This window comes from Anticarsia gemmatalis, chromosome 16 (genome assembly GCF_050436995.1).
Source record: "Anticarsia gemmatalis isolate Benzon Research Colony breed Stoneville strain chromosome 16, ilAntGemm2 primary, whole genome shotgun sequence".
Lineage (NCBI taxonomy): Eukaryota > Metazoa > Arthropoda > Insecta > Lepidoptera > Erebidae > Anticarsia > Anticarsia gemmatalis.
This window is the reverse complement of record NC_134760.1, coordinates 6562375-6586386: the sequence shown is the minus strand read 5'-3', so window position 1 is coordinate 6586386 and position 24012 is coordinate 6562375. Positions and strand designations below refer to the sequence as shown.

Genomic DNA, 24012 nt, shown 5'->3' with positions numbered 1-24012 from the left:
GGACATGAAACATATTTAGCGTAATTGCAATAAATAATAGTTTTTTTTTGTACGACGACTATCATTTCAGCTAATGAATTTTTACGACCCGCCGTATAACATGACAAGTCATATTCCTGTATAATTCATACTTATGTTTCGTAAGAAGCCTTTAATTGCCATCTAAAAGCTCTAGACGAGCCCCAAAGGCATATAAAACACAGAGAAGTTAGCGGAAGTTGGCACTATCCTTGACTATTACTGAGTTAATGAAACCTCAGCATACCTTGTGCCCAAGATTTAACTATCTTATTCAATAATACATTTTATTTGAACACTGGTAACAATGCAAAGTTACGTGGCATTCTATAACCTATATAATATGTAATCTTTCCATTCTAGAAGAGTAAAAATATAAGGATGTGAAACTAATGCAATTTAGTTACACACACTATGTTATCCTTAGATAACTTTCTTTGGTTCTTGCATCTATTTTTGATTCAGTTTCCTATGTCTGTGAGCGGGCCTTGTTTAGATTACAAACGCCGCAGTTACGAACTTCAAACAACAATTCAAACGACATGAACAAATAAAAACAATTAAAGGTTAAAACTGTTTTTTTTACTTAAGTTGCTGCATCAGTATCTAAATGAAAATCTAATCTATGCAAAAAATAATAATATCTTAAGATTAAGAAAGGCCCTCTTTGTAGTATAAGGTCTTCATTTCTTGTTGCTTCGCCCACACGCATTAGTTTGACAATACATAGAGTAATGAACATTTAAGATACATTTGGGACCACAGACTGCCCCATTACACTCGATAAACTCTGACTGGCACAATTTCACAGTACATTACTCTGAAACATTAGGTTCGATGTCCGAATAACTACAGTTGGGTCTATAGTTTGTGCTTAAAGTTAAGCCTAATTGAACGTATACAACTTTACAGTTCGTGACAGAGATCGTTTCGAGATTCGTACATTAAAAAGTCACCTTACAACATATGCACTATTATGCAGTGTAATCTATTATTGAACAACAAAGATACATTATGGCTCTGTTGTCTGTCTGATATACATAGGTCAATTTAATTTGATATAATTTGACAACACCCGACAACTGACTGTAGTACGGAGACACTATTCAAGCAAAAGGCCACTTATTAAAGGAATATCCACAACTATGACTGCCTTAAAATGTTGGTAAGTATGTATGAAATTATAGTCTCTATAGTAAAAAAGTTATTTTTTACACTGTATCCGACTGTAACAGTTTCACTGTACTCAGTCAATACATCTAAGAGTGATATTTTTACTACTCTACGAACGGAGGGATGACAGTAAAGTATAAAAACGTCTAGAACATCTCTCAGCATATGTTTATGACTGCAGGTAAGTATATTATGTCGTTAGTCTGTGACAGTGATCACTCAAGCAAGTTTTATGCGGTACAGGAGTAGAAATGAAATAAATTGTGTTTTGTCTCGGTTCAATTTTGTGTCTAGTTTTGAAGTATCACAGAAGAAATAAACAACTAACCTGGCTATTTTTGCTTTGTTTCTTTTTGTATTATTGTCAAAAGTGTAAATGTATAATGTTGTTGACCTAATTAATTTGTCTTCTTAATATCCTTATGAGTAAGTGTATAAAATAAAAGGGAAACAAATGTAAATCTCCAAAACACGCTTGGTTTACACGTAATAAGAGATCTGTATTATACGTGATATAACTGTAAATTATATCCCCGTCCAAATCCTACGCTATAAGTAAAAAAGATATTTACATATAAACACACACAAGAAAATTTATCTCTATACAGCTAGTTCCGAAACTCGCTTTACATCAGACTAAACGGAGTTCTCACAAAATTATCAGAATAGTGCATATTAACCTCAGTTATAGTAAGCAATTAAGGTTCCAATTAAACTGCAAAACTCAGTGTTGAACAACCCGCATCACAGACATTCTACTCCCACTCACCTTTGCCCGAAAACTCGTGAACTGAAGTTTTAACTATGCATGTTTATGATATGACAGGTTTAATACGTACTTGAAAAACTCAAAATTCTTTATACCTTTTGGAATTTTTGTTTACCCATAAGTACTTAAATATTTTAAGCCGAAGGTCATTACAATACGATATTTTATCAAATTACCTACCTAAAAGATTAAATAACTGAAGGAAATCAAAGTTGTATAAATAAGTTTAGTGTACTTAAACTTGCCAATACGCCCTTATCATTTGGCATAAAGACGGGGATAATTTCTTTTCCTCATTCAAGTCCAAATTACCAAAGTTTTTCTTTTGCCAAATTACTAAGTTAAGGTCGTTGTCTTGTCGTTAAACGTTTGATTAAGGTAAAAAGTTTTTACGAGATTCCAAGCAAATTAATTCCGCAAAAAATGTTATGAAATATTTAAGTCTGTGGAATAATTTGTTGGGTATAAATAATTGAAGAAATACTTAAAACATAGGTACTATTGTAAATTTTCTTCACTAGAGTAATAAACAATCAAATAGGTAATGCGCGCAGAAATAGTCTAGTTTAGCGCACCAATATGAATCTATCCTAACTGATTCTGATTATGACCTAATTAAGATACAATGAGCCTGGTGAGAAAATATTGAAGTTGGAATTAATCATTACCATACAGTGAAATTCTTTTTTTAATAACCAACTTGATGGTTGACAGTTACGACGTCAAATAAAAAAAAAATAAGTACACCCTAAAGACCAAAAGTATAACAGTTATAACGGCATCATTTTACGCGTTTTTCTATTAAATCTTTGAAAGCTGAGAAAAATATAAAAATGTCAGTATTTAATGTTCTTCGCAGTTAATATTACAATGTCGAGTCCCTAACTTTTCTCATTCTATTACTGTCACCGGCAGACCATTGTGATGCTGTTGACATACTTGACATGCTTATAAACAGATTCTATTTTATTTTTCCATCGATTGTACGGACGTGACGTCATGCTGTTATTGACGTTTATGCAGCTGTCAAATAAATAGAAGCAAATTGGTTTTGAAATTGATGTTACTATTACAGTACTAATCATTACAAGAACAGATTTATAATTTCACTACTTCTAATTCAATATTGGGTACATATTTTGGAATTTACTCATGCTTCTGTCATCTAATTTATTGGGACATACTAAACTATTAGCTGTGAAACTAACCCTTAAACGTTTTGGACTTATGAAAGAGTACTGAATAATTGTAATATCTGAAAACTTTGTTAGGAATTAAACTAACACGTAGACTGTCACAAACTATTCCTTTTCAATCAATCCATCTGTATTCTAAAAAAGGCTATAGAACATTTCACACGAGCACTTCAACGCATAATGAATTGAATTCATACAGTCCCAAACAAGTTTGAACAGCTTTTAGCTAAAAATATCCCGTTCCCTAGAGTCTATTCCGTAAATTAGGGTACATGTTGAAAGTTCTGCGTGCTCACGAAACGGGCTTGGAATAAAACTTGTGAGATTAAGGAACAACTAAGAAGTAATATAAACTGTATTGGGAGAAATGTAGGTGAAAACAACAATAGCGAGGATTTTTGTAACGCTTGTATTTTGAGTACTTTGGTTATTAAACTTTTTATTGCTTAAGTTATGTGCTTTGTTGTAAATGTTTTAGTTGTAAATTTAAATGGTAATATGTTATTTTAGAGATAAAAATAATTGTGACGGGACTGGTGCATAGTTTATTATAGAAAATTAATCAAAACCCTTAAAGTATTTTTATTACTAAATTGTAGTGACGGACATTTGGTACGGTGCAGCGGTGGTGACACAGTAGCATTGATAATACTGGCAACATACAATTATTGTAAGCACTTTATGAACTTTAATTCTCAAAATAATAAAACTCAAAACTCATTCTATTACCGGGAAAAAGTTATAAAATGTCTTTAACGTTGGCTTGTAAAGGCCGTTATGATTATGGCACCTAATTATCCCTTTATGCAAATAATTCTTGTAACTCGACCTCCGTACCTTCGCCGTGAAATAAAATACTTATTTACTCACACTTTAATGTCCATTAGGTCGGCAAAAGACGTGTATTTGTGTAGGATTTCATGTTGCGCTAATGTTTTACTGCGGTTTTTGCCAATGGGTAAAAGGCAAATGGTGTAAACAAAAGTTTTTTACTGGTCTATATTCCGAGGGTGGTATAAATAATTATTACAATTTTGACGGAAATCGTGTTTACACCGTATCACTATAAAGCTGTGCTGTTTACTGCCTCGGAACCTGACCACGCGGACAGCAAGGATTTGTCACTTTGTATTCATTCCTATGGTACTGAAATGCCGATCTAGTGGACGCAGTACCAAAAGAATGAATACAAAGCAACAAATCCTTAGAGTCCGCTCCAATTTCGAGGCAGCGAACGCGCTACTTCAAAAAAAAACCTCTTTTATCTGAGTATTTTTGTATCTAATATTGAATCGGAGTTGTTCTCATCTCAATCTAACGCTAGCAACTGCAATAGATCTCAGTGATGACATCAAAATTCCAAACAAATGATAACTCAGTCCTCTTAGGTCATTGGATTTTCTCATTACGCTATATGACGTCCATATGTGGAAAATTGATAGCGAAGATCAATAAGATCATGGCAACATAAAGATTGCAAGTAAATCTAATATTATCGTAATCTCTTACTATCGCTATGAATAGAAAACTGATAAGTAGCATCTTGGATATTAAACGAAGATTTTGCTTATACAAGATTATAGTAGATTGATGTAAAATTATGAAAATTAGACAATTTGATTTCACCATGTTTGGACAGATAAATGTCAGGCTATCAATTTGACTTTCTATACATATTTTCATAACTTTGCTATAATTTTACTATTAAATAAGCTATTCGACAGTAATTCGGAAGTTGTCAAACTAACTTAGGGCCTACTTAATATGCAATACTGAAAAATCTATTTTCTTTTATGCGCCTATGAATATAATGATTGCCCTAATACTGAACTCTCACTCCGCAATCCATTTGTGCGATAAAGTTTTCAGGCGTTCATACGCTTAAAGTATTGATGATTAGGAGAAAAAAAAGCGTGCAGATGGCTTTTACAATTTAAACATATTTACTATATTACTAGGTCTCCTCCCGAAAGATCATATCTAAAATCGAATAAGTGCAGGGTGGTGACTTTGCATTCCTTCAAAAACTGTTGAACACATGCTATGATATTTCATCACGATGTTTTCTGCTCCCTTCTTTCTTCTTCTGTAAAAAGTCATCATTATTTCTAAAACTAGACAATATTATTTACATACTAAATAGAAGTAGAAAGTTTGTAAGCTTAGTGCAGTTTTACCTTTATCGCACCTTCAAAAACATTAGTACTTTTTTATACTTCAGGAAGAGAGAGAGAGTATTGTCTGGTCCATTTAATGCATTCACTATCTTTGCAACTGCGAATGCTAAAAGCATTCTGAGGAAATGTAAAAAAGTGCTGCAATATTATCTACAGGCTCAATTTTATATCAATATGAACGTGCTAAATACGTATAAAACTTTTTATTGTGTACATTTTGAGTGCAGTGCCTCGATTCTCTACTACTATCGACTACCGACAACCGAACTGTCATCGAGAAATTTTGTATGAAAATCTGATCAGCGCCTCTGACGGGTGTCGTAGGAAACATTTTGGCAGTACATTCTAAATATCAAAATTTCGATAGCTAGCCGGTTGTCGGTAGTCGATAGTTGTACAGAATCGAGGTACAGCAGTTTCTACGATTCTTAGGGTGTTACTAACTATACTAACATACAAAGTCTTGGATAGTTCAAAAGTAAAGGGTTGGATAGTTCTGTGCATCCTTTCAAGCTGTCTGCATTTTATGTTATGTTATATATTCTTTCTACTTGACAAGCTGATTGGTGACTATGTCTTTATATTAAACATAAAACACAGATGGAACCACAAACATATACTAGCATAAAAAAATATATAAAGATAATTTCACATCACCGCTCGCGGGTGAACTTTATATATCAGATAGCAATTCTCCTATAATAATATTAATATCAGCTTTATTACCAACGTTTGTACAATTTATTGAACAAATATTGGCTCCATAATGACGTTTTATCTGCCCATAAAACCTATTAATATTATATTACTACTATTTTCGTTTCATATTGTTACAGCTGTAGAGAATATGAGGTGTATGAAAAACCTCTATCCTTTAAGACATGAATATATTGAATGTAATTATTAGATACTATACAAATTTTTCGTGTACGTATAGTTAGTTAGTATTGTATATAATTTTGTACGATTGCAAATGAGTAGGGAGTATAATATTTTATTTTATTTCACTTTACACTATACTTTGTTATAATATTGCTTTCATTATTTCAGTGTCAAGACTTTATTGCCACAAATTTCGCAAAAATGCGTCTGCGCTTAAAAGTTTCCAACATTTCTACAAAACATTATCACAAACTTTCACTTGTGTATTAGTAGGTAAGAAGAAAGGAGCATTTTCATTAAAAGAAACACGGTAAAGGTGATGACGAAAATACAAAGCGGCCAACGGAAACGAGTTTAGCAGAAGTTAGTATAAACTATATAAAGAATTTCAAATAAGATTCCCTGATGTCTAGACATCCTTTTACAGCGAGTTTAAGACTAACTTTCAAGGTATTTTTTTACGTAAATATTGTTTGAAAAAGTAACCGTATTCAGGTAATGGACTCTCCCAAGTGACGTCATGTTTCTCAAACTTTCACTAGATCTTGAGGAATTCTCATCATAAAGTGTTATTACTCACTTAGCTTGGAGATGAAAACATTCTTTTATATTACCTAATTCTAGCTTATGAACTGCGAAGATGGTTTAGGATACCAGAAATGAGAATAACCTAGTTACCGTCCGGATTTATTTATTCACGTAGATGTATTGTACTATGAAACATTTATTATTAATACGATTTTGAGATTGAAGCTCGCGGAACATTTGAAAATCGCTGCTAAAAGGGTAGGAAGTATTAAAACATAACAATGTAGCGTCATCGAGGTAGAAGTTCTTAGATAAATGGACTTTGCAAATTGACACTAAATACTTCCTACTTTATAATAATCTTATTATTCAATATTAATGTTGAGTAGAGTTTCGTTATATGAACAAAAACGCATTCAACTTAACTCTTCCATTTATTCGTACATATTATTATACTTATAAAAAACGACATTCATCGTATTCGTTTCTGGATAGTTCCCTTCCCAAAGACAAATCTGAGTACAAAGTCTTACGTAACACAGTTTTTAGTTCGTAAAAAATGTTTTTCATTTATCAACCTAGTAGCAAGAAAAAACATATTGACTGATGTTTTTCGTAACTTCAACACATTCCATCAATCTGGCTAACACCAAAATGGATTATGTGACCTAACTCTTGTAACATTTTGAAAACAAATGTTTTCTTTTTTTTTACTACGTTGTTTGATCTTTTTAGATTCCACTACGCCCACATAAAAGGAAGGTAAACAATTTATTATTTTGTTTTATAACTGATTTTGTAGTCTACATAATAAGTTGGATTTCTAACTCTAAGAAAATGTTATTTAATGCTACACATTAACGCATTGTCGATCAAGTCAATACTGTAAGTTTGGCTAGCAACTGTGTAGAGTAGTATGCAAAATTCTTATAAAAAAACTTGTTTGGAATAATTACGTAACTTGTATTCGAAATATCAACATAATGATGCATCGATATTATAGAGTGGTGAACACAAGACCGTCTTGCGTACCTATTAATGTTTGACAGTTTCAAAACATTCCCTATTCGCACAATAACATCACTTGTGATTTGATAGGCATTATACCTATTTCAGATTCAACAGAAACTGAACATTGTCTGTTATCGACATAACTTCAATCAAACTGACTTCTACTTGACTTTACATGTGATAGTACAATAATAGAGCACGTTAATACGATGGAACATATTCAATAAATTTTAGGGTATCTAATCAGTACTTTAATTCAGTATTTCGATTACAATATTTTCTAGAAAGTTTGTTTTGTTTAAGGAATTAGTAGTTGCTAGGTGAGAAGACGATCAGTAGCTTAAGCAACCTTTTGCTCGGCCATTACGAAGATGGGTTGCGTATTGGTGTTTGAGCTGAGTGTTTCCGTGCTTTGGAAGGGACGTTAAAAGTCGGTGCCGACTGAAGTCAGTTAAAATAACGTAGCTGTATTATCATGTTTGAGTGGCTTGCACAACTTAGACATTGACTAGGTTGACGACTAACCAAATGAAATAATTATAATGTTACTATTTTCCAGACACTCATATGCCAGATTATGTCAAATGTTACTCTGGACGTGCACAGAAACGTTAAGCAAACCAAAGAAAAAAATCATAACCACGTTATTCATGTAATAACTATGCAACACTAGTACTTAAAAGCGGACGACATTGCAATATTATAATGCCACAGGTCTGAAGCGCGAAAATTGAGCTTGAAAATTAAAGGTCGAGTTACGATACGTGGTAACTCGATCGCACCGTCCAGTAAACAAATGAGGTATGGTAACCTTCAATTTTCAATCACGCTTAAGACCTGTTGCATTAAAATATGAAAGTCCCGAAGATTCAAAATCAAACGACATTGGTTGGGGTGAAATGTTTTAAAAAGCAAGTACTAATAAAATCATGTTGTGTAATAGTGAAATACATAAAATTTTTCCACTTTCATAGCGACAAGAGACAGTTGCCAACAATTATCTTTGTTTCGATATTTTGGGACGATCGTAAATGTAGGTGATAATAAATACAAGTGCATATTCACTTGTTTTTTATCGCATCAGCAACAATGTAGTTACAATGTATGAAGATAAAGAGAGGTCAATTTATATGGAGGTGTGTCTTAATGATCACTTTCATCTTTCGCATATTGTATACTAATTTATAAACCCTACAAAATTACATACATACAAAAAATCACGGCTTTATCCTGTAGCGGTAGGTAGAGACGAAATAAAGCCACTTGTATGATCCTTACCACTTTCTTTGCTTCATACGCATGCATGCGTCGTGTCACACAGGACTGCTGATTCAAAGTAGGTAGTGCTAATATGTATTATTCCAACATGCTTAGTTCATTAGCATACATACTTGATATTAAAAATAAATCGACATAAATTTTAGTTTTTACATAAAACTTTGAAGCTTAACTAGTGACAATTATTCAAACTGATAACCTAATGTAGAACAAAGTAATAAAACAAATTTATAGCTAAGTATATCTATCTTTTTCGTTGCGGAGTTCACTATCAGTGGTTTCAAACAAAGTTTCTTAAGCGAACAATCTCTATTTTCTAGAGGGACATTGAAACAAAGGGCCGTTTTAATAAAGAACCAGCAATTTGGGAGTTTAAATTGCAGTGGCAACTGCAAACAAACCTAATTAAACTTTCTAGTAAAACGGTGAACAATAAAATGAATATAAAACTATATTTTTAAAGATAAGCTAGATATTAACTGGTTAGAATAAAACGAAATGAAATAATGTTATTGATTATTGGTCGAAAACGGTGTCGGGGAGGCGACGATCAAGCGGCATTAAACTTATATTATCTTTGTGGGATATGACACAAGAAAGAGAGATTTGGAAAGAAACATTGCCTGCAGGGGGCACATAAAGGGCCAAAATGTATAAGGCAGGAATAGGAGAACAAGTCAAAGCACTCGCCATCCATGCAAATAGTTGAGGATTCAATACTTAAGCATTTCACCCATGACACTTCAGTGTTTCGATCTTGACCACCATAGTAGAAATTACGCCCAAAACTTTTTCTATAATTTCTGGAGGAGTGGTAAACAACTTTATTTACTAGGTCTGAATCCAATCAGTCAGCTTTTTAAATTGCCAGTCAAAAATTTATGTCTTCCTGAATGATCTATAACTTACACAAGGAAGATATCCGTCGTCCAAGTAAGTGAAGAGAAAATTGGATTCCCGATAGCTATGAAATCAATTAACTATTACTCTCGTCTCCTTTGTGCACTCTCTCAGTTTAATCAGAACCTTGTAGCGATTTAATAAACTTAAACCGATTATGCTCCTATATGGTTTACGCTCTATATATTGTATATAGCCGATGAATTATGGCTTAGATTAAATTGATCATGTAAAATGATTTGATTAACGATTTGGTAGCAAATTCTGAATTATTTGAAAACAATAAACAAAATTTAGGAGAAATTATATGCTGAACCTACATGAAAAGCCTTTTGTAGAAAGAGTCATTTAATTGAGTCGATCTCATAGATATTAATTAGTAGCACATTTGTAATTTTAGAATTCTTGTGTCTAAAAAACGATAGGTTCACAGTTCACGGTCCGGTCGCTTAAATAAAGTAAATTAAAGTGAACGTAAATTAAAAACCACGATGCAAAATGAAAAATAATGGCTTTGCGAAAATGAGAATTTTTACGCTTTAGTACATTTCCAAAAAAAGATTACACGTGAGACAAAATCCTTTGCTGTTTAAAATGTAAATTAAATACAAAACATTATGCTTGAAAATATCTACAAATACTAGTAAGCAAATTGTTGCTATAAAACCACAGGCCAAAACTAGAAACAAGACTAATATTCTACGTCCTGAGTTTTTTTTCGCTCAAAAAACCTACAGAAGTAATTTAAAATGTTTGTGTTAGCTGAAGTATCTTTTTCACATATAAAACTTGTATTGGCCTAAACTTAACTTGCAACAATGTAAGCACATATTTATACACGCTTATTCAAAACATAACTTAGTTAATCGACCTCATAAAAATAAATGTTTTTATTTCAACTGATAGCCTTTCACTTTCTTAGGAGAGATGCCCTTTAGTGCAATAAAAAACAAATACATTAATAGATTAATGCACTCAAATCTTGTATAAAAGGAGATGATATTGTTCTACCTGCACAGTTGAACTCACACTGAGTCGACTCCACGATGAGAGCTGTCATACTGTTTGTAGTATGCCTGGCCGGCGCGGCCATGGCAAGGGACATCGACGACACCACCATGGGTAAGGTTTTCTTATTTTTTCTATAAAATCATAGTCCAGTCTATTAAAAAACAACATATTTAAAAGAACAGTCTTACTTGCGTTCATCATCGTTTCTTTATATTTCTTTGAATTTCCCATTTGGACTCCAAAATGCAGAATTTTGAGTATAATTTTTATATATTTTATTACAGTGACAATGGACATCAAACAACGGCAAATGGTCATCTTAAAGTTACTGAACCACGTGGTGGAGCCTCTTATGTACAAGGAACTTGTAGACATGGGCAAAAACTTCAGATTTGAAGAAAATATCAACTTATTCACAGTACGTAAACAATAATAATAGTAGACTTTTGTAAAAAAACACTTCGGTAACCCTGAACTATAGTAACATTTCTTTTACAGAAAACCGATATTGTAAAAGACTTCGTCAAAATGAAGAAGGTTGGATTTTTGCCCCGTGGCGAGATTTTCACCCTCCATGTCGATCGCCAGCTTAAAGAAGTTGTAACAATGTTCCACATGCTGTACTACGCCAAGGACTTCACTACTTTCCTTAAGACCGCCTGCTGGATGCGTCTTTACCTTAACGAAGGCATGTTTGTGTACGCTCTTACCGTGGCAGTCAGACATCGCGAAGACTGCAAAGGAATTATCCTGCCTCCTCCCTATGAAATCTACCCCTACTTCTTCGTCCGCGCCGATGTTATTCAGAAGGCATACTTACTCAAGATGAAGAAGGGACTTTTGGACCTGAAACTGTGCGACTTCTACGGAATTAAGAAGACCGACAAAGATATTTACATCATCGATGAAAATGTGTATGACAAGCGTGTGTATCTTAATGACGAGGACAGGCTCCGTTACTTCACCGAGGACATCGATCTAAACACGTACTTCTATTACTTCCACATTGATTATCCATTCTGGATGAAGGACACGATCTTTGACAAGATCAAGATCAGGCGATTTGAGCTTACTATGTATGTGTGCCAACAGATCTTGGCCAGGTATTACTTGGAGCGTCTCTCCAATGGAATGGGTATGATTAAGGAGTTCTCCTGGCACAAAACTATCAAGAAGGGATACTGGCCATGGATGAAGATGCACAATGGCATCGAATTCCCCGTCAGGTTCAACAACTACGTCCTTGCTCACGACTATAATCTTGACATCATTCGTCTCTGCGATGAGTACGAGAGGATTATCAGGGACTGCATCATTAAAGGATTCATCGAAGTAAGTGTACTCACTATTTTACATTGTATTATTAGTATTTCGAGATCAAATTAAGTTTACTAATATTTCATTGTTAATTTTTAGATTAACGGTGTAAGGTTTGAACTGACCAAACACGAAGACATGGAAATGCTCGGCAAGTTGATCTACGGTAAAATTGACAAGATCGGTCTTGACAAGACCCGCATTGAATCTTACCGCTATCTTTTGATTGTTATGAAGGCTGCCCTCGGCTTGAACACTTTCCACTCTGACAAGTAAGTAAAATACATGAAAGTTCACAGAAAAAGCGTATTCTGCGTGTTATTTTCTTTCTAAAGCCTGATTTTTTGTTATAGGTACTTTGTTGCCAATACCGTCTTGGACCACTACCAAACTGCGTTGCGTGACCCGGTCTTCTACATGCTCCAGAAACGCATCATCGACCTTGTATGCTTGTTCAAACTTCGCCTACCTAGCTACACTAAGGAGGACCTGTACTTCCCCGGAGTGAAGATTGACAACGTTGTGGTTGACAAACTCGTCACCTACTTCGATGACTATCTTATGGACATGACCAACGCTGTTGTCTTGACTGACGAGGAACTTAAGAAGACAAAATCTGACATGGTCTTCATGGTACGCAAGCGCCGCCTTAACCACCAGCCCTTCAAGGTCACCCTCGACATCATGTCTGACAAGACCGTCGACTGTGTGGTGAGAATCTTCCTCGGTCCCAAGAAGGATCATCTCGGCCGCTACATTGACATCAACAAGAATCGTCTCAACTTTGTTGAACTTGACACCTTCTTATACAAACTGACCACTGGTAAAAACACTATCATGAGGAACTCATACGATATGCACAATCTCGTCAAGGACCGTATCATGACCCGTGACTTGTGGAAGAAGATGGAAACTATCACTGACATGAGAGACATGCTCGTCAAGGACTTGAGGAACTTCCACACTGGTTTCCCGACCAGGCTGCTGCTTCCTAAGGGTCGCGTTGGTGGTATGCACATGATGCTGTACGTCTGTGTCACTCCGTTGAGATTGGTCGACAATGTGGACATGAACATCTTGGACATCTACCGTAAGGATCTGATGTACGACTTTAGATCGACTGTTCTTCTCGACAAGATGCCTCTTGGTTTCCCTCTGGATCGTCACATTGACGTCGGCACCTTCTTCACTCCTAACATGAAGTTTGTTGATGTAATGATCTTCCACAAGAAGATGATGTGTGACATGAGGACCAGGTGGGACCGTTGGGTGCTCAAGAACTACGACATGATTGACACCACTCCAGTCGTATCTGACACATACTTCGTCGACACCGATCTGAAGGTGAAGATGGATCGCAACGTTGATTTGTTCGATTTCTAGACAACTCACCGATAATTCTTACACAAAATGATGTTAAGGCTAAAATGAGCGCAATGTAGAAAATGTAAAAAAATAAAAGTAAAGTATTTATAAAACCTTTTTTCTTTCTTTATCCTACAATCCTCCTTTTTTCTCAAAAAATATGTCGCTTTAGCTACAAACTAAAGCTACTTATATATATTTCATGAAAATTCATATACACTACAGCACTACACAAACATTAAATGAATTATTAAGGGGTATGTCTGCTAAGTTTCTGAAAATAGACATAAACTTGATCAGGTCAAATTCAATTTATTTAGTTAAAGCAATATTCCCAATCTATACTAATATTATAAAGCTGAAGAGTTTGTTTGTTTGTTTGTTTGTTTGTTTGTTTGAACGCGCTAATCTCGGGAACTACTGGTCCGATTTGAAAAATTCTTTCAGTGTAAGATAGCCTATTTATCGAGGAAGGTTATAGGCTATAACTATAACATCACGCTACGGTCATTTTACAAAAACGGGGAAAGTTATGATTCTCTTATGTGACGCAAGCGAAGTTGCGCGGGTCAGCTAGTCGTATTATAAGATGGGCTTGTTATTTACTGAAAAAAGGCCACGAACGAAGAAAATATAGATCGGATCATGTTATATGTGTTGTAAAAAAATACATTTATCAGGTACAAATATAGAAATGATAATGAAAATTACAAAACTTAATTAAACTCATTCTGGGGGGCTATCACGTATCTCAGTTGACAATTTTTTAAAAGCCACTATGTTGCACATTGTTTTCTTCCTTAGATTGTAGTATTAACACGTTACGTGCAAGCAGCAATGTACTGAATAGTGGCTATCAATTTGACGTAAACCAGTTGTCAACTGAAATACGTGATAACCCCGCTGGTACTGGTAGAAGGAAAACACAGGACAAATAAAATGTAAAAAAATACGTAAACACACAGACGTGTGTTTACGTATTTTTTTTAATGAACAGCTTTTTTTTAACCTTTAATAATATATGATTCTTCTATTGAGTGTAGACCACAGGTCGGATTCCAACATGCTTCAGATGCTCTGCAAAAATGTTACATGGTCGGTATAAGGCTTCAAGGGATTATTTAAGTATTTCCGTACTTTTAATAACAAAGATAACAAATTTCATATGTACCTCTAACTTGGTTATGATCTATCACAGACTAGCAAATATTATTATTTAATTATGTCTGAAAAACTAAAGCTGTAGTAACTAACCGTTGAGAAATTTAAAAGTCAAAATACATATTCGTACCAGCCGTAAAACATCGCACTACAGGGCAAAAAACACTTATTATTTAGAGCTCTTAAATACAAACAATGGTTATCATTCGACAGAACTTTTGATTGTTCTGTCAATCGATGTTATCGTTTCAGCTCTCAAGCGGGTAAAAAAATTAAAGGTGTATATAAGTATCCCGTTAAAATATGGACATTAAGGGAAGTCCAATCCTTAAACCCAGTAGCATCTTACTTAATCACTTTATTATGAAATGCTTTTAACAATGATATTTTAGCTAATAACTTGATCCTCGGTTTCTATGGTTATTTCCGTATTCAGATTTTTTTAAGTATTTTTGTTATAAATTCTTGAGAGTTGTCTATAGTTCAGCTCTATTAAAAGCTACACAGCTCGTAGCTCTCGTCAGTCATACCGGCGCGGTCATAAGACATCGCCAGATGATAAAACAACGAAACCGTTAACTAGCAAAATCAATATCAGTGATCTTTTTTTTTCAATATAATAGAAAACTAAAAATACATAAAAAATATCATGCTTTTTATACCCGAAGGCGTAGGCAGACGTGTGTGTGAAACACACCCACGCATTTTGCAATATTAGTCCAATGTATATTAATAGAGTGAGAGAAACTAAAAACATTCTGGTTATTCTCTAAAATCCTGAGACAATCGATAGGTCAAACAAAATATTTTCTAGGAAAACCGAAAGGAGTCCTAAACTTTAGACTACTTTCCTGTAAAGAGCATAATATATGCCATCAAAAACATTCTGTAAAAAACCTCAAGTCTCGCCGTAAAAAGTTGTGAGATCTATATAATACCAAGTCGATTAATCTATTTAGTCTCTACTTAAAGGACCTTCTGTCTTAAGTTATTACGTATGTTATTATCATGCCAATTTAAAAAAAAATACCTCTAAAACAAATAGACCGACCTGGCCATCGCATGATTTGATTATTAGTATGTATCACACTACACAGCACGACGAGAAGTTAATGCTCCTGAAAATGTTAATGGCGAATTTGTGTTTTCTTGCGATGACCAAGTCGATCTATTTGTTTTAAAGGTATTTTTTTTTAAATTGGCATGATAATAACATACGTATTAACTTAAGACAGAAGGTCCTTTAAGTAGAGACTAAATAGATTAATCGACTTGGTATTATATAGATCTCACAACATTTTACGGCGAGACTTGAGGTTTTTTACAGAATGTTTTTGATGGCATCTCACTTCTTTTTGTAGAGCGAACATAAGTCCAATTTGTATGGAAAGACGTTTTTTTTTTTCATAATTCAACATATTTTCCTATGGGAATGTTGTTCAGTTTCATGGGCTAAACACCCTTACCCACCGTTATGCCTCATATAGTAGGTACCTATTTACACCTATTTATTTTTATTTTATTTTCTACAGTAATAATAATTAATTAACTGCAAATGTAACCTTGTAATCTTATACATTTATATTGGATTACAAAGTTATTGTTGCAGTTGGTGTATTTAGAAAACTGGACCGAAATTAGAAAATATTAAATTTTTCCCATGATTAAGACACTAAACTCTATTTGTATTCTAAATTTTAAGCTTCTAAGTCTGCTAGAAGTACCTTAGACTTTTGATGATCGGTGAGTCAGTGAGTCAGTGAATCAGTGAGTGACAAAATTCAAAATTTTAACAAGTTGTCATTCTTAAGCTACTGGTTCGAATTGACTGAAATTTTAAATATACCGTGTTTATACAATGACTGATTAGTTGCTGAAAATCCAGGCTTCTTGTTTTATCCACAACGAAATTATGGGGGGGTCAAAAATAGCCCGAATTGCTTCGAGAAAAGGATGTTACGGCCGTGCCGCTTTTTTTTGGTCGACTTGCGGGGGCACTTCCGTGCCCCCAGATATTTGCAAATGTGGTACGGTTTTAAAAAAGATATTCTTGAAAATTTACGGCGTCTGCGGTGATTTAAGTGATCACGCTGTCACCGTAACGCCTAAAGCTGATTCCGGTGTACTTACAGAATTTAGGATAGTTTATATCCCTTAATTTGTATGTTGATAAAATCGTTCTAAAACAAGAGATTAGTAATCTTTCTATTACCGTTTTGGCGCACCAGTCTCAATAACGATAGTTTGAAAGAAAAAGCCAAAATATAAAAACTAGTAACTGTATATATGTTACTGTAAAAGCCCGAACTGTGGTAAATCCTAAGATTTTCCGGTAAAACCTAATATTTACCAACTCTCAATGGTAAAAGTCCGAACAAGCCAGAGTTTAAAAACTATGTTACGATATATAAAAAAATCCTCCTTCATAACTATGTACTGTGACATAGTTACAAAGAAGGAGTTTTGGGCAAAGCGACACGGGTAGGTTAGGTTAGAAGGCTAAGGTGGGAGCGAGCGAAGCGAAGCTCTCACCTTAGCCTTCGTGGTTATATTTCTTTAACCACCCAAAGGGAAGAGCCCCGCGAAGCGGGGCTCCGGCGACATCTCGACATCATCAAGTGATTATAGGTAAAAGTTCGAAATAAAAGAATTGTTCGGACTTTTACCATTGCCAGTGTGGTAAATCCTAAGATTTTCCGGTAAAACCTAAGATTTACCAACTCTCAATGGTAAAAGTCCGAACAAGCCAGAGTTTAGAAACTATGTTACGGTATATAAAAAAATCCTCTTTCATAACTATGTTTATAACTACTTCACGGTATAATTATATACTGTGACATAGTTATAAAGAAGTAGTTTTGGGCAAAGCGACATGGGTAGGTTAGGTTAGAAGGCTAAGGTGGGAGCGAACGAAGCGAAGCTCCCACCTTAGCCTTCGTGGTTATTTTTTTTTAACCACCCAGAAGGAGGAGCCCCGCGAAGCGGGGCTCCTGCGACATCTCGACATCATCAAGTGAATATAGGTAAAAGTTCGAAATAAAAGAATTGTTCGGACTTTTACCATTGCGAGTTGGTAAATCTTAGGTTATACCGGAAAATCTTAGGATTTACCACCGTCGGGCTTTTACAGTAACATATATACGTTAAGTAGCTAGTACACACATTATTTTCAACCTGCTAGTTACTTGTGAAAATAATGTATTATGAAAATAATGATAAAAAATGATTAATTGTACTCGGTGGGGGCGATTTCAAAACAATAATAAGTTATTATTTTTATATTGAGCACTAAAACATGATAATAATTATGTTGTCTTGTAGGCAAGAACTTATATTTAACCCTTGTAAGCTCACGACTGATTGCTTTCAAAGGGTTCTGTAGAAGTAAATAAATTAAAGAGGCAGATAGTCCATTGAAATGTTACAATTTGAGGGCCGAATATTGCATTTCTTAGAGGACGCAATTTTATTTTTGGGACATGTAGGGGGGGTCAATAGAAGCTTAACTTGAAGTTTGTGGGGTCGCCACCCTTGTCCCCCGGCCGCCATCTTGGAAAAGGGGTGGAAACACTTTTTTCGCTATATCTTGGAAACTATGCGTCTTACAATAAAATTGTAAAAGCATAATTTGTAGCAAATTATTTTGTCTACAAATATGTTGAATAACTTTTTGTCCTAAATTAACAATTAAAGAAGTTATAAGCAAAATAGTGATTTTTTTTTTACAAAAATTTTCTTTCCGAATCCGGTGTATTTCGGAGCGCTGTTACTGAGTTTCTAATTAATGAAATAAAAAAAAATATAGGGCTAAATTTTCCTCGCAAAATTATCTACAAGATTGGTCCGAGTTAATTTTTTTAAATATATTCATATCAGTTTAGCCTTTTTTCCAAACTATGTTGGAGTCGGCTTCCAGTTTCACCAGATGCAGCTGAATACCAGTGTTTTACTTGGAGTGACTGCCTGTCTGACCTCCACAACCCATTTACCTGGGATATAAAACGATACCCCTCGTTAAGACTGGTTGCCAGACTTTCAAGCTTCTGAGTACTGTTAACGACTGTCAAATATCTTCGAAAATGACAGCTGGGACCCACAATTTAACGTCCCTTCCGAAATAGGGAGGAACTCGATATGTGTAAGATGGTCACCCATCCACCAAACAACCTCGGCAAGCGTAGCTTAACCTAAGAGACCCATCCGCGCGGCTGTCGCTAAAAAAAGTCATAGAGCAATAAAGAAAATAACTATAAAAAAAATTGCACTTTTCGGCTTATAACTTCTTTAATTGTTAATTTAGAACAAAAAGTTATTCAACATATTTGTAGACAAAATAATTTGCTACAAATTATGCTTTCACAATTTTATTGTAAGACGCATAGTTTCCGAGATATAGCGAAAAAAGCGTTTCCACCCCCTTTTCCAAGATGGCGGCCGGGGGACAAGGATGGCGACCCCACAAACTTCAAGTTAAGCTTCTATTGACCTCCCCTACATGTTCCAAAAATAAAATTGCGTCCTCTAATAAATGTAAATCTCATGTAACATTTCAATGGACTAAGAATCTTTGGATAGATTATATAAAATATGATGTAAAAAATTTGCTACATTTAGCAGTGCGGCTTAGTGGCTGATGAATGTTGAAGTTCCTTAAAATTAAGTAAGGAAGTTTCATAATAATTTTATTATTTGTGGATCGCACAAATAATTGTTCCGTGTGGGAATCGAACCCACGACCTTCCGACGCAATGATAGCAGTAATATTAGGTATAATGATATGTTATCTTGAATCAAACATGACTTTATGAATAAGCAAAGTAAGTTTTCTTTTGAAAACACGTTAACATTAACATGTAAAAAAACATCATGAGTATAATTTCTTTGACCAATTCATGTTGTGCACTGGTGAACAAAAAGGAATTAATACAAGCCTTATAATCAGAGCAGGGCAAACAAAATTACATACTACGGGTATTAACGCTGCATACTAACGGATTTACAAGGAAGCACGACATGCAAATATTTTTCTTTTATAAGCTAAAAATAAGTGATTTATAATGAAAAAAGAAAAATATTCATTTAACTGTTGCAAGTGTTGTTATTCTGCTGTATATACTATAGACATAGAAGTATCGCACAACAGCCAATAAAACTTACTTGTTTGACCTGGGACACTTATCAGTTTGTTAACTTTTTCTTTTATCTTATGTTTGTTACTAACATTGTATTAAAGGAGATGCCCTTTCAGGTTTAAAGGCATCAGATAGAAAAAAAATACATTGTATCATTATCGCAATAAAGTTTGGTATAAAAGAGGGTGGGATGTTGGGAGGAGTACAGTTGATCTCACACTGAGTCCACTCCACGATGAGGGCTGTCCTGTTACTGGTAGTCGGCCTGGCCGCCATGGCCACGGCTAGACCTGAGTTCGACGATGTCACAACCGGCGTTGGTAAGCATCTTCTTATTAATTCAGTAACAGAATTTTCTCTGGTCCTTAAAATTTAATTTAAATTGTATTCAATTCCTTAGTGATTTCTTCATTGAATATAAATTGTTCATAATGTATTATTTTTTTTATCACAGTTACGGTAGACATCAAGCAAAGGCAAATGGTTATCCTGAAGCTTTTGAACCATGTGATGGAGCCTCTTATGTACAAAGAACTTGTGGACATGGGCAAAAACTTCAAGATCGATGATCACACCGAATGGTACACTGTAAGTGCAAGGTTACATTTACTTTATATAATTCTGATGTATTACCTAAGCATATTTGAAACATTTTCTTTGCGTCGCATACAACATTTATTAATTATGTAATTATTTATTTCCAGAAAATCGATGTTGTGAAAGACTTCCTTAAAATGATCAAGGTCGGATATCTGCCTCGTGGAGAGATTTTCACTCTGCACGTTGACCGTCAGCTTAAAGAAGTTATCACCATGTTCCACATGCTGTACTACGCTAAGGACTTCGACACTTTCCTCAAGACCGCCTGCTGGATGCGTCTGTACCTTAACGAAGGCATGTTCGTGTACGCTCTTACCGTGGCAGTCAGACATCGTGAGGACTGCAAAGGAATCATCCTCCCTCCTCCGTATGAGATCTACCCATACTTCTTTGTGCGCGCTGATGTTATTCAAAAGGCTTACTTACTTAAAATGAGGAAGGGACTTTTGGACCTGAAACTGTGCGACTTCTATGGAATCAAGAAGACCGACAAAGATGTATACATCATCGACGAGAACATCTATGACAAGCGTGTGTATCTCAATGACGAGGACAGGCTCCGCTACTTCACTGAGGATATCGACCTAAACACTTACTACTACTACTTCCACATTGATTATCCGTTCTGGATGAAAGACACAATCTTCGACAAAGTTAAGACCAGGCGTTTTGAGCTTACTATTTACATGTACCAACAGATCTTGGCCAGGTATTACTTAGAACGTCTGTCCAACGGCATGGGTAAAATCAAGGAATTCACATGGCATAAGACCATCAAGAAGGGATACTGGCCATGGATGAAGATGCACAACGGAATCGAGTTCCCCGTCAGATTCAACAACTACGTTCTTGCTCATGATTACAATCTTGATGTTATTCGTCTCTGCGATGAGTACGAGAGGATCATCAGGGAATGCATCATTAAAGGATTCATTGAAGTAAGTCTAAGCCTTTAGACAATCGTCTTTAGTGGTTGATATTAGGTGAATGTAACAATTACTAAGTTAAAATCTTTTTTCAGATCAATGGAATCAGGCTGGAACTGACCAAATATGATGACATCGAAATGCTCGGCAAACTGATCTACGGTAAAATTGACAAGACTGTTCTTGACAAGACACACGTCGTTGCCTACCGCTATCTGTTGATCGTCATGAAGGCGGCCCTTGGACTGAACACTCTTCACACTGACAAGTAAGTATTCTGTTATTTTTTCAGAACCTAATTTAGAAGATAAAATGAAAATGATAACTACAACACATTTTTTTTTGGTTTCTTACAGATATTTCGTTGTCCCAACTGTCTTGGACCACTACCAGACTGCTCTTCGTGACCCAGTATTCTACCAACTGCAGAAACGCATCATCGATCTTGTGTGCTTGTTCAAACTTCGCCTGCCCAGCTACACTAAGGAAGACCTCTACTTCCCTGGAGTGAAGATCGACAACGTTGTGGTTGACAAACTCGTCACCTACTTCGATGACTATCTCATGGACATGACTAACGCCGTTGTACTGACTGACGAGGAAGTGAAAAAGACCAAGACCGACATGGTCTTCATGGTACGCAAGCGCCGTCTTAATCACCAGCCCTTCAAGGTCACCCTCGACATCTTGTCTGATAAGACTGTCGACTGTGTGGTGAGAGTCTTCCTCGGCCCCAAGAAGGATCATCTCGGCCGCCTCATTGACATCAACATTAACCGTCTTAACTTTGTTGAACTTGACACTTTCTTATACAAACTGACCACCGGCAAGAATACCATTGTCAGGAACTCATATGACATGCACAACCTTGTGAAGGACCGCATCATGACCCGGGACTTGTGGAAGAAGATGGAGACTATCACCGACATCAGAGACATGTTCGTCAAGGACTTAAGGAACTACCACACTGGTTTCCCGACCAGGCTGCTGCTTCCTAAGGGTCATGTTGGTGGTATGCACATGATGCTATACGTTTGTGTCACTCCATTGAGAATGGTTGACAATGTAGACGTTAACATGTTTGACATGAACCGCAAGGACTTTATGGTTGACTTCAGATCGACTGTTCTTCTCGACAAGATGCCTCTTGGTTTCCCTCTGGATCGTCACATTGACGTCGGTACTTTCTTCACACCTAACATGAAGTTCGTTGACGTAGTAGTGTTCCACAAGAAGATGGTGTGCGACATGAAGACCAGGTGGTACCGCTGGGTGCTGAAGGACTACAACTTGGTTGACAGAACGACCATGGTTGACACATACTTCGTTGATACCGACATCAACATGAAAGTCAACCGTGACATCAACCTGACTGATTTTTAGTTAATTAAATCTGATGATGACTTCAATCGAACCGACGACCCTGGCAACATTGAAAGCAGTAATATTTATTTTTTGAATTACAGATAAAGTAGTTGCATAATGACTTGAGTTTGTATTTTTCTTTTTTAGTGTAGTAAAAGCTTGTGCAATTATTTGTAGTTCTAAATAAATAATATAAAAAATTAAGATTTATTTTTATTGTTACGAGATAACACTCTATTTAGAAATTGATAGAGAGGCTGCAGAGCAGTGCACAGATTTTAGCAATTGTTCAGTTTGAAATAGTGACCTGAACGTATACTTAAAATTATCATAATACCTAATCTTTTATTATCGACAAGTATAACTTAACAAAAAGAATGTAACAAATTAAAATTTGTTTAAAGTCAATATAATATTTTCCAAGTATACGAAAATTATGGGCATTTTCATAGAACCAGTGTACAAGTATAGACATCTATTGGCAACTAAAACAAGCTTCCAGTTTAGTTTTAGTACACTAGATTTCCAGACTTTAACCCAGATGGCGCTTCAACAAAACTTATGGAAAGTAGGTATACATTTTTCTGCAAATTTTAATAAATCAGTTGTGTCAATACTTTCTTATTTAATTATTTTGTAATGATGAGTTAAAAATTCTAAAACGTGTTCTTTTTGCTCTTATTGATAAAAACTAGTTTTTATACATTATACCTAAGTATGAAAATCGCTAGATTTTGTGTTTTGTCAGATTTTAATTTTAATGCCCACTTAGTCCAGACAGACTAAATGTGCGAAATCCTAAAAACCAGAATTATCTAAAACAATGTCATTTTTGTTTAATTAATAAATAGATAATTATGAATTTTCATAAAACTGTTTCTGTTTATAAAAAAAGATTATTACATTGGTGCTAAATGGCCTGTGACTCCGACAGTAAAGATAACGTGGTTGACATTTTTCATATTTAAGGTCACAGACTGCGATATGGTTCAGATTTTGATTTCGAGAATTTGTTGGGTAAGGTCAGTAACATAACACAACATTGGGATTTTCAAAATATTGTAGAATGACTACACAATACTATTTAGCATTTAGCAACTCCTAGGAAACGCAAAGTCTTTTACTGACTGATAATAATCGGTGATTAACATGAACAGGCATTTTAACCTTGGACTGCTTGACGTTTTGGAGCAAGTCATATTG

General features: G+C 35.1%; 2 protein-coding genes across 2 annotated transcripts; both read left to right on the top strand.

Moving 5' to 3' along the window:
- Positions 1-10956: 10956 nt before the first annotated feature.
- Positions 10957-13687, top strand: LOC142979297 (basic juvenile hormone-suppressible protein 2). The gene is made up of 5 exons (XM_076124143.1): positions 10957-11054; positions 11228-11361; positions 11442-12275; positions 12360-12532; positions 12614-13687. The coding sequence occupies exons 1-5, from the start codon at positions 10979-10981 to the stop codon at positions 13641-13643; spliced, it is 2247 nt and encodes a 748-aa protein (XP_075980258.1). The 5' UTR covers positions 10957-10978; the 3' UTR covers positions 13644-13687.
- A 6444-nt stretch (positions 13688-20131) lies between these two features.
- On the top strand, positions 20132-23002 carry LOC142979283 (basic juvenile hormone-suppressible protein 2-like). The gene is made up of 5 exons (XM_076124121.1): positions 20132-20238; positions 20373-20506; positions 20623-21456; positions 21540-21712; positions 21801-23002. Exons 1-5 carry the CDS (start codon positions 20154-20156, stop codon positions 22825-22827), a joined length of 2253 nt encoding a protein of 750 aa, XP_075980236.1. The 5' UTR covers positions 20132-20153; the 3' UTR covers positions 22828-23002.
- The last annotated feature ends 1010 nt before the right edge of the window (positions 23003-24012 follow it).